The 12,005-nt window shown below is 43.2% G+C and overlaps 1 protein-coding gene across 3 annotated transcripts in view; it reads right to left on the bottom strand.

Moving 5' to 3' along the window:
- Positions 1 to 12,005, bottom strand: part of COL4A6 (collagen type IV alpha 6 chain) — a 182,160-nt gene that overhangs the window by 44,415 nt on the left and 125,740 nt on the right. For all 3 annotated transcript variants that reach the window (XM_060270309.1, XM_060270310.1, XM_060270311.1), the window contains 5 exons: positions 11,892 to 11,980; positions 7,713 to 7,766; positions 4,442 to 4,501; positions 1,675 to 1,719; positions 362 to 415 (listed from right to left, as the gene is read on the bottom strand). In XM_060270309.1, coding sequence (XP_060126292.1) covers positions 362 to 415; positions 1,675 to 1,719; positions 4,442 to 4,501; positions 7,713 to 7,766; positions 11,892 to 11,980 — 302 coding nt within the window. The remainder of the gene's footprint in view (positions 1 to 361; positions 416 to 1,674; positions 1,720 to 4,441; positions 4,502 to 7,712; positions 7,767 to 11,891; positions 11,981 to 12,005) is intronic.

Raw genomic sequence — 12,005 nt, 5'->3', positions numbered from 1 at the left:
AATGCTGATACCTCCACCTCCCCTAGGGCAAGGATGGTGCCATTTTGGCTACATATAGATTGACAGAGAACAGCATTATAAGTATATAGTGAGCATGCAACTTACACAGGGGTCACATTCTGGGATCATACCTAAAGCCAATATCTCATACAGTCAAAAATACAGTCAATGGTAGGTGGGACTACCAAAATCCTTTCCCCCAGATGCCCACCTGCTTTTCTTAAATAAAAAAAGAGCTAAGCATATAAAGCTGAATGTGCACAAGTTAAATGTGTGTATTGGATGCTCAAATGAGCTTTTGTTTGCTCCATATATCTTTAACACCAGCACCTGTGGTTCTTGTTTCTGTTCAGGAAATTACCTTTCCTCCTGGTGATCCATCCCGTCCAGGAAATCCTGGTTCACCTGGTAAACCCTGCATGAAAATTATTTATTGTTATTTATTATTATTAATGAAAACTGTGATCATTTCTAGTGACTTCTATGGTGGCATACAGAACAGCAGCTTGTGGCTCTTAGCTTATGCACAAGAACAACATAGTGCTGAAGAAGAGGATACAGGGGGAAGAAAAAAGAAGCCATCTTTATTGCCACTATTTTTTTTAATATTCATTTTTATTGTTTTTCCATATACAGAGCAAAACACCTGAAGGAAAGTATCACCAAAATTTTAAAAAATAATTAAACAAGTCTATACACATATTTGTCCTAATAATACATTCAAATATATACAAATGTTCTGCCGAACATGACTTCCTTCCTCTCACTTGGTTTTCCATTTTCTTCTCAACTTTTATGCGCTTTCTCCCTTTTATCCGTCTTTTCTCTTAGTTCTTTTTTTTTAAAAAAAAGACATAACTTTCTGTCTTTTATGTTGCAGTTTTTATGTTAATCCTACTAGTGTTTTCACATTTTTACAATGTTCCTTTAATTACCGTAATCTACAAATTTGCTCCATTCCTTTCGGAACCTCTGATCTTTTTGTTCCCTTATTCTTCCCGTCAACCTTGCCAATTCTGAATATTCCATCAATTTAGCCCGCCACTCATCTACTGTTGGAATTTCTGTTGTTTTCCACCTTTGAGCTAATATCATTCTGGCAGCGGTGGTGGCATACATAAATAATCTTTAATCATTTTTCTTTCCTTTATTGCCACTATTAATATATTGGGTACTTGGATTGTAAGCAGCTTTGGGAAACAACGTTCACATTTGGAAAGAAATACCGTACATTCATTATGTATTTATTAGGAAATTTATAGCTTTCTATTATTCTCAGAGTGGTTTACTATTTTTTAATATTATTTTTGTAATTACAAGTGCAAATAAAACAGTAACATTACAAAAGGACATTACAACAAACACAGGTTGACACAATGAGCTGACCATAAAGACAACATAGAATCATAGGATTTTTTTGGGGGGGGGGTGTTCCTTGAGGTTTTCTAGTTGAACTCATACTTTAAGCAGGAAATCCAGACCAAATCATTCCCAACAGCCAAAAAACCGCCTGCAAAGGAAGGTCTTCATTGCCTGCTTAAAGGCACAAAGTCCTGGGATGTGCTGCATAGAACTCGGAAGCTGATTCCACAGCTTTGCGGCCACCACCAAAAAGGACCATCTTGCCAGTGGCTGTCAGTATGGCACATGGTGGAATTTAAAGTCACTACCTACCGGTCTCCCTGGGCCTCCATCAAATCCCTTAAATCCCATATCTCCCTGAAAAGGAAGAAGGCAAAAGTTAGTATTGAATATTTCTGCCGGCCTCAAGAGACTGCCTGACTCTGGTTTCACTTTTACTATTACATGGAGATCCCACTAGCCAAATGCTCATTATACAAAAAAATCACTTATCCAAACATGAAGACTTTCTTTACAAACCTCACTATGCACACTGCAGATGCAGATATTCAAACAACCAGATCTCTGTGTAGTACTATAAACAAATTAGCAGCCTTAAATTAGCCTTCCTTCTTTCTTTCTTTCTTTCTTTCTTTCTTTCTTTCTTTCTTTCTTTCTTTCTTTCTTTCTTTCTTTCTTTCTTTCTTTCTTTCTTTCTTTCTTTCTTTCTTTCTTTCTTTGCTGGTCCATGGCAGCCATTTTGCCAGAAATCATGGTGGGTGTGAGGAGGAAGGGGGAGAGATCAAACTACAAGAGAGCATTCCCCCCCTTCCTTGTTTGCCTTTTGTAAGGTTTCAGAGGGTTTTCCTGGGCTTTCTCGTCATTTTGAGATCAAAATTCAGTGGTCAGGAACGCGTTAGAAATTTCCCCATAGGGATTAATGGAAACTGTCGACTTGTTATGCGAACACTCACCTAGCAAGCCATTTCCTGAAAATGCACTGTGTTCAGATAGCGTGACCTGCATGTATTCACACCAGTGGCTAGCTACATAAAGTTCCTGTGCCACACTCAAGTTTAGGTGGTGTTTTTGTTATTTGCTGGCAGGACAAGACTCTTGGTGGCCAAAGGAGAATTACCCCCTCCCCCACTTGCCGTCCTACAAAATCATGAATTGAAACTGTTCAAGACTTACAAAACCACTAAGAGAACTGTAGAAATTATGGTATCGATTACATTTTGACTATGTCCAGGTTAACGCATGGACCATGAAGAAACAACAGTTTCCTGGGGTAGGGATGGGGAACGAATAATCCACAACTAGGTTTGAATCCTAAGAAAAGCTAAATGAAAGAAGATATTCCCATCGATTCCTCCCTCCTGGCTTGTTCAAGAAGGGCCCCTGACCTCCTGACGAGGCTTTTCAGGGGTCAGAAGTAGCTGCAGGGGGGAAGGAAACTGTCCTTCCTTGAACTTCCTAAAGTTAACTTTTCTTAGGATCCAAGCCAAAGGCTTTATCTAGGGAGCAAGTTTGTATTGTTTTGGAATTTATTTATTTATTTTAATTCTTAAGGAAAATACACACATGGAGTTGCTGCAGGCGTTATAAGTCAGGTCAACTGGACACATGATTCTTTATCTAAATGGAATTGTTTGGCTCCCTGTGGCCACCACTGGGGCTCTGTAGAGCCATGGCGCCACCCCTGAATCTGTAGCCCAGACACCCACAGCAGCAGTGAAAGTTTGGGATTGCGGGGGGTTGGGCAGGCATACTGGGCCTGATCCCTGGATCAGCCACCTCCAAACAAGGCCCAATGGTGGCAAGCACTGATTGTGAGGCCAGCTCAGGATGCAGTGGACTGCATGCCAATTCATCTCTGCCCCCCCCCAAAGGGGAGAGTGTTCCATTAGGCTCCACTGGCAAGGATACCACTAGCTGGCTTCCCATCTGCCCTTGTGATCAGCAGCAGTTGAGAGGGCCTCTTAATCAGCAAAAAAGAGCAAAAGGATACAGCCGTTTAGAGCTGGGCGATACCTGGTTTTCAACATTGTGATATATCACCAGCTACACATTGCAATATACTGCTATATCACGATGTCTGAAATAAGGATAGAGCTATGTAGAGGCATTGGCTGGCTTCATGGTTCCCCCCACATTGTGATATTTTCATAGTGTGTGCACGTGTGTACACACACACACACACACACACACACACACACACACACACACCATGATTCACAATACATTACCAAAATTATGAAACTGATATTACAATATGGACTTCAAACTGGTTTTGGACAATATATTGATATATCACCCAGCCCTACCACTGTTCAATCTGAATCCCTTGCAGCCTGGCATTAAGTGGAGCTCAGGATGCAGCCTAAAATGCTTTAAAATATATGAAATCAAGTAAGTATTAAAATATACTTCTAACCAAGTAATTGAAGACATGACTAATGGTGAACGCACTGCAAACTAACCCTAAGCACCAGGCCTGGCATGAACACCTAGCATAGTGGAGAGATTTAGGAACACAGAATCCTAGGAAGCAGCTTCAGAGCCAGACCATTGGCCCATTAAGCTCCCTACTGTCAACACTGACTGTCAGCAGCTCTCTAGGGTTTCAGGCTGCTGTCACTCCCAGCACTACATGCAGATGCCAGGGGTTCAACCTTTTGCAAAGCATGAGAACTACCATTTATCTATGGCCCTTTCCATAGCTTTGCAAGGCCTCACACACTCTGGCATGCTCCTCCTTCCCACTTGGTCTCCAAGATGGCACTGCTGCTGCTAAACTCCCAATCTCACTTGTGGGAAGGATTATCCAGTGGTGCTGGCACTAGAACCGGCCAGGAGCTGAGCAGCTGTTATAGTACTGCTGCCAAGGCAGGCCAGAAGTTGGCAGCTGGGACAACAGTGCTGCTGGGGGGTGGGGAGTGAAAGTAGGAGTTGCATGGAACCAAAGACAGCCTAGTCAGGACCCCCCCAAGACCCCTAGCACTGACTAAGCCTGCTAAGTCCAGTGACACCACTCGCTTCCACCCCCACAAAGATACATTCCATAACCGCAAAGGATGGATTTTGTGAAGTTACTTACCCTTGGCCCTGGCAAACCAGGTACACCCTTTTCTCCCTTTTCTCCGAAAATTCTAATGCCCTGAAAGGGGGAGAAATGGCCAAAGACGGTTGGATTAATCCACACCTTAGCATGCAAACCAAAAACACAATGCAAGCCCAAGATATAGAAAGCAAATGATATCCATGTGAGAAACAATGGGGCACAGGTATTCTCATTGAAGTTACAGATAGAAACCATTTGGTTTCATATTTGTAGTTCATCTCTTTAGATTTGCAGTCAGAGATTAAAGCAGGTTGGATATAAGGATGGATATATATATATATATATATATATATATATATATATATATATATATAACAGCAGGGCAGAGTGGATATATCCACAGCAGGGCAAAGTTGATATATATATCCATATGGATATATATGCATATACCATAACTGGAAACTGTTTGAACAAACTCCAAAGTCAATGTCACATTCTGTACATTGAAGAGGGCTTGAGTAACACGCGGCATATGTGTGAACCTTACACCTCATATTATGTAAAGAGCCTCACAGAATATCAGCCAACTACAGCACTTGCTTCTCCCTCCTAACCTGAATGGAGGCTTCATGTAGCTTAGCAAACGGGTTTGGGATTTCTTTGTGTCCAAATACAAAAAATGGAAAACCAAAAGGCACTTCAGGGAAGAAAGGAAAGAGGAGTCGACTACCAAAACAAAAAACAAAAAGAAATATCATAGGACCCTAAGGGTGGAACTCCACCCCACTCCATGTTATTGGCTTGAGTTGGCCTTAGGATGGAGTATAGTCTCTGCTGGTGGAGAGGAGGGCTTTATAGTGATGGAGGTCCAAGCTTTACTCAGTTGGGAAGCTGTCAAAGAGATAAACTGAACAAAATCTCCTCCCCAATTTCTTCCCTGGACACTGCTCCACTCTGCCCTGCTGTTCCTGAGCAGGGTTAGGATTCCTCTGCCTCTGTAATAATGACAGATAATAGCAACAGATGAAATAATAATAATAATAATAGATGAAAGGGCTCTCCAGTGACAGGGAGCTGAAATGGAAAGGGATGGAGGTGGGAAGGAGAGATGATATTCTTAGGCATAACCATAAAACTATTACCTGTAGAACAGGAATAGCCAAGAGGATGCCCTCCAGATGTTGCTGCACTATACAACTCCCATATTTCTGACCATTGGCCATGCTGGTTGAGGCAGGTGGATGCTGAAGTCCAACAACATCTGGGAGGCATCATGTTGTCTTCCTCTGCTGTACAGCAAGGGAGCTAAGGAATACAGGAATCTCCACCTCCCATATATCTTATCTGAGTGCAAGAGCCTTTCCCCCGCTTGTGATTACCAGCAACTGGTATTAGCAAGGCATACTTCTTCCAACACAGAGGCAGAACAAGCTGTACCCATGATGGCTAGTAGCCATTGACAGCCTTTTCCTCCATTTGTCTAATGCTTTTTTAAAGCCATCCAAATTGGTGGCCACCAGTACTTCTTGTGGGGATGAATTCTGTTGTTTGCACTGCGTGAAGAATTACTCTCTCTTTTTGGTCTCTAATTAATCTTTCAACATTCCGCTTCATTGGATGGCCGTGACTTATAGTTTTACAAGAAAGGATGAAAAGCTTTCAGCTGTCCTCTCTCACCAGTGCTGCTATGGCTCAGGTAACTTGGTCATGCGAAACTCCTGCAAATCATTGACTTTCTGCTCCATTACCCATGCACATATCTAGCATTATCTGTGGATCATACAAGCAAAGGGAAGAGCTCTTGTACATATGGAACTCCCACATGCATTCTGCATGACTCTTTGGTCTGAAAAATGGGATGTTTGCAAAAAGAGCATTTCCCTTCTTCAACAAAGCATAGATCATGTTTACTACCACAAACCCAAGAAGCCAAAAAGAACATCTGTCCTTGGGGATAGTAAGTAGGAAAGCTCATAACACTGATGCAATTCAGATAATTTATATCATGCTTCAAAGCTTTCCTAAAATATTTATTCCTTAGACTGTTAAAGAGGCTGTAAAATTTCCTAAAATATTTAGTCCTTATAGATTATATGGAATCAGATTTACTAAGTTTTAATGTCTGTGGAACTTGATCATGGCCACCCAAGAAAGTGGGGAGAAAGGGAAGACTAGCATCTCAGTGTTCAGCTGCTGGAGAGCAGCAACAGGAGATTGCAAACTGCTTGTGGGTTTCCTGGAGAAATCTGGCTGACCACTGTGAAAAACAGGACGCTGGACTTGATGGACCTTTGGTCTAATACAACAGGGGTATTCTGATGCGCTAATGTGTAGATTAAAATATCTCAGCTGCTTAAGCCTTTCTGTTGCAGGAATACATTTCACACTCCAGATCAGGCATCCCCAAACTGCGGCCCTCCAGATGTTTTGGCCTGCAACTCCCATGATCCCTAGCTAATAGGACCAGTGGTCGGGGAAGATGGGAATTGTAGTCCAAAACATCTGGAGGGCCAAAGTTTGGGGATGCCTGCTCCAGATCAATTTAGTATGCAATCCTATAACATTTTGGAGTAGACATGCATACTAGCTTCTTAACATTTCCCCCTCCAGTGTTTCTTCCTAACAAAATTTTCACTATTCCAGTTGTTTTCCCCCCACAGGGAAAGAAATACACTGGTACTGTATGGAGAAATACCTGAAGAGGACAATACCTGCAACAGGTATGTTTTGTTGCTGTTCTTTTCTCTTTTTTCTTTTTAAATGGAAAACCAATAGGTGATTGAGTGTCCCATGTTCTTTGATCTTTTAGGATCTGGTACAAAGCTAATCCTGACTTTTCACTTGAAACTCTTCACACAATGTGGATGTCAGATGCACATAGTCTCTGAAAACTTCATACCCAGGGACTAAGGTAAATGTAACGTGAGAAAGGCAACAAACCAAGGTCACCTGCAACAAAGAGGCTTGAAACCTAGAGTCCTTCTTTAGTCTTCTCTCTCTGCACCATGTAGATGCACTTCAAAGTACTTCAAAGAGATAACGTAGGGACGTGGCTCTTGCACCTCACTTATTTTATACCACTTTATAAAGCATCTGAAACCTCCAAATGTTGTTGGACTGCAACTCACACCATTCTTGACCACCAGCTGTGGCTGATGGGAGTTGGGAGTCCAACTACGTCTGGATAAACACACAGATCGCCCCCCTTCCCAATGGTTTTATGCCTTCTTTATAAGCCCTTTGTATTAAAAGAACGAGAGGAGTGGAAACATAACAAACTCTTGTGCCATGGCATAAACAAACTTACTGGAGGACCAAGAAACCCAGGAGGACCAGGAAAGCCTTCAGGACCAGGAACACCCTGAAAAAAGACGCAAGAGGATTTATAGAAAATACTGGCAATTCCAAGGAAATGGGAACCATTTTAGAACACTCAAACCCCAAACAAGTGTTTCCCAAACTTGGGTCTCCAGCTCCAGTGGGTCATCCCCTGACCACTGGTCCTGCTAGCCAGGCATGATAGGAGTTGTAGTTCAGAAACAGCCCGGGGACCCAAGTTTGGGAAACACTGCCCTAAACTGTGCTTAATCTTTCGGTTTGTTGTAACAAGTCAGTATCTTAAACTATCCTTTGAAGTTGGCTTGCTAACATTAACAGCAGTTTGGTGGGTGTGGATGACAGACAAGCAGTAATTAATCTAAAATGGAAGCAAAAGTTCCAAACTCTGGTTTAGCGTTAACTCAAAACTAGCCCCATCTTGCCTAACCAAATCAGCTGAGACGGCCCAATTTAATCCCAGATAATCTGTAAAAATACTCAGTCACTTCAGCTTGTGTTTTAGCAAATACACATGAACCCATCTTGAAAATGTAATGACTGGAGAAACATGCATCTTAAAATCTGAAAGCTGCTATTTGTCTGCCCTTATTTGCTTCCTTGAGAGATTACATCTTCCACCTGGATTACTGTAGTTTCACGATTCAGAGGGTTTCTGTATGTGGTATGTCAACGCTCCCAAACTAATGATTAAAACCTTGGGAAGCCCTTTGACTGCTTCCTCTCCTGGGAAAGCTTAAGTTCTCAGCAACAAGCAAACAACCAGAAAAAAGAGGTCCAAAATGCTTAGGTCACCTTGGTGGTGGTGGGAAAACAGTGTTGGAAATCATTGATCAAGGCTTCTGGAAATCAGACCAAGTAAATTAATCATTCACAGAGTTGAATTAATATCCAACATCAGCTATAACTGGCCTCAATTGTCTCTGCACTCCTTGAATAACTAATTTCAAAGTAGGCTGATAAATATTTTTAATCACCTTAGGGGCATGAGACACATTGTTATCTTGGCTTTTTCCCTGGGGAACAAAGGTGAAAAGGATGCTTCTAACCTCTAAGCAAATTCCTGCCAGTTATCACAAGAGAGTGTGCTGAAATAGTGCTGAATCAAGGATTTCTCAGTGCATCAGTTCAATAAAGAATGAAGAGGTGGGAAAAGGTAAATAGACAATCTCTTCTGAATTTGCATTCTGATTAATATGTGCACAAGGCAGATCTTAAATTTTCTGTTGCAACAGAGTTCCCTCCCCTCCTTGCAAGGAGGTTGGAGAGACCCCGAACAATGGTGTGCAAGCCCCTATACCAGTGGTTCCCAACAGGTGGTCCGCGGACCCCCAGGGGTCCGCGAGCTATGCCAAAGGGGTCCGCAAGATGCAGGGCCGGCTCTAGGGAGGGCGCCTGGTTGGGAGTCCGGGCTGAGCTGCAGCCGTCCGGGACTCCAGGGAAGAGCCGAGAGCTGAACAGAGCTCGGAAAGAGCCCTGCAGTGCCCGAAGCTGCCACTGGGGGCGCGGGGAGTCCTCAGCCGCTTGGGCCTAAACGCTCCCTTCTCGCCAAGGCGTGGATTGAAACACCTCCAGGAGCGGAGCCAGGAGCTTGAAAGGGACGGGTGGGAGACGCAACAAGGAAGAAAATGAAACCGACCAGGAAAAGTACAGTAATTCTGGGAAGTTGCTCGGGGTGCATATGCCCTCCCCCCCTTTCTTTTTGCTCGGCAAAACTTTGGAGTTCTCCTTTTTCTTTTGCAAAAGCGTATGGGGCGTCTGAAGACCCCTCGTGGAGAACCGGGTGGTGTGTGTGTGTGTGTCCGTTTGCACGGAGACTATCCGATCCGATCGGTGTTTGCAAAAACTCTTCAACTTTGCAAGAAGAAAAAAGTGTCTAGCGGGGAGTGGGTGGGAGAGAAGAGGGACAAAAAAGCACCACGAGGAAAGGGGGGGGATGAGACATGCCTCCCAGGCACTCAGCTATGCAAAAGCGAGCGAGAGGTGAGGGAGTCGGGGAAGAGGATCTTTTGTTCGGTAACCTTCAGTGCAAGTGCAACAAGCTCCAACTTCTTTCCTGCCTTTTCTCTCTGAATAGAGCTGCTTCTGTTGCCCCCCCCCCCCCGTCCGGCTTTCTTTAAAGAAAACAAACACAAACCTTTTTTAAAAAAAGATTTCAAAGGTTTCTCCTCCCAAAGCTACTTTCTTTTACTTTTACATGCTTCTGTTCCCTCTTGATCCCAAAATGGCAACTCTCAGGGTGGGGGGACTCATTTATTTATAATTAATCTCAACGAGATTGAGGACAGAGGACACAAGCAAGAGAAGCTTCGCCGGGGTGTAGTTGTGAAGCTTCCTTTCCCTGCCTCTCTCTCTCTCCTCCATCCGAGATGTTACAAAGCATGTGAGCTGTTCTCCCCCCTCCCCCTTGCCTCCTGTCCCTTCCTAGACGCTCTCAGGATGATTCCTGCTTGCTTTTAATCCGGCCAGCAGCACGGGCACTTTCACCTCCTGAATCCTCAGATACACAAACACATACGCCTCCAGGAGGGGGGAGGGAAGTAGAGAAGCAACAGCTCCCTCAACTCAGGACCCAAACCCTGGAACCTACAGGGTTAAAAAAAGTGACCCCCCTGTTTGCTCCTGATTTCGATCTGCCCCTGTGCTTTGTCCCATTTCCTACCACCCAACAACTTTGTGCTCTTTCCCCCTAAGAGAAGCTTAAAAACTCTTGCTGATTCCTGCAATAAATAGGTCAGCTGCTGGCACTCCACCCTTAAAAAAATGTTCAAAAACTGGCCAATCCTCCCCCCAAAAGGCTCAACAACTCTGGGCAATCACTTCCAACTGGGTAGATCACTGCCCTATAATTATACCAGTATTGTAGAGTTGGATGGGACCCTGTTGAAGATCACCTCTTTACATTTGCTGTCAGCCTTCATTTGCCCTCCTCCTACTATGTAACTTTACATATCTCTCCCTCCCTCACACACAAAACAACAACACACAAACACAGTTGCCTTGGATGCTAGTCCTACTCAGAGTAGACTCACTGAAATGAATTAAAAATCCAAACATTAATTTAAAAGGATCTGCCCTAAGTAGGATTTAGTTGGATGTAGCCTGTTATTATGACCAAAGTATCTTTCCCAAAAAGATCTGCACAAACCAGTTTACCTGAGTGCATTATTCTCAGGGTGGGTGGGGGGACTCATTTATTTATAATTGCATAATATGGGACTAAATAGCATTATGTTGTAAGGACCTTTTATTAAATCTTAGAATTGTAGAGTTGGACGGTACCCAAGGGTCATCTAGTCCAACCCACTGCAATGCTTGAAACCTGGATGGAGTACTCTGTTGTAACTGTAAAAAACGTATAAATATAAAATATAAAAAGACTCTTAATTTGGCTCTCACTTTTTAATTTTAGGATTAGGAATTAATGGGGGTCCTTGTCACAATAGCAGCTCGATGAGGGGTCCTCGAGAAAATTTTGTTGGGAACCCCTGCCCTATACTTTTGAAATTGTCCACCCAGTAGCCCAAGACTAGCCCCCCCCCCAACATCATACATACATCAAAGAAGGAGGCGGTCTCCAGCAGAAATTTCAGTGTTGCTTCTTTCCTGTCTGACAGGATACCTGATAAAGCCTTACTTGGTTGCATTTTCTGGGTAGCCTGGCCATTCCTTTGAGATGGTAAATACTTTAGTTCCTGAATCTCTTACACATATTGATAGTTTGCTCAGCTTAACAGATACTTGCCAGATCATACCAAAATAAAAACTTAGTTGGTCTTGAAGGTGCTACTGAAGGAATTTTTTTATTGAAGGGAGGTGTAAGACAATTGGAAAGCTTTTCCCATTTCCTTTCTCCTTGCAGAGAAATATTGGAGGTCCATTTGGGAGCAATGGCTTCAGGGTTGCACTCCTTACTATTTCAGACACTATGTTTATATGTGTGTGTTTGCCTTGTACATTTATGAACATTTATTCTATATTTGAGACCTTAGAATTCCTATAACAAAACCTTCAGGCTTGGCTTGGTCTGACTTCTGCCACAAATCAACATAATCTGGCCAAGCCAGAGAACCAATCTACCAAAAGATTTATTCAGTGGGTTCTCCCAGTTTCACACTAAACATGGGAGATTCCAAAGGTAAAGGCAAACCTTAGCTCCTTGCTGTCCTTTGGGGAATCCCATGAATTCCTGGATCCCAGTAGAAGGTGGAGGGCCAGCGGGTCCTGGAAGCCCAACATCTCCCTATTGGGAGAAAAGATTATG

Source organism: Zootoca vivipara, chromosome Z (assembly GCF_963506605.1).
Source record: "Zootoca vivipara chromosome Z, rZooViv1.1, whole genome shotgun sequence".
Lineage (NCBI taxonomy): Eukaryota > Metazoa > Chordata > Lepidosauria > Squamata > Lacertidae > Zootoca > Zootoca vivipara.
The sequence above is the reverse complement of the archived record's forward strand: the minus strand, read 5'-3'. Positions and strand labels throughout refer to the sequence as shown.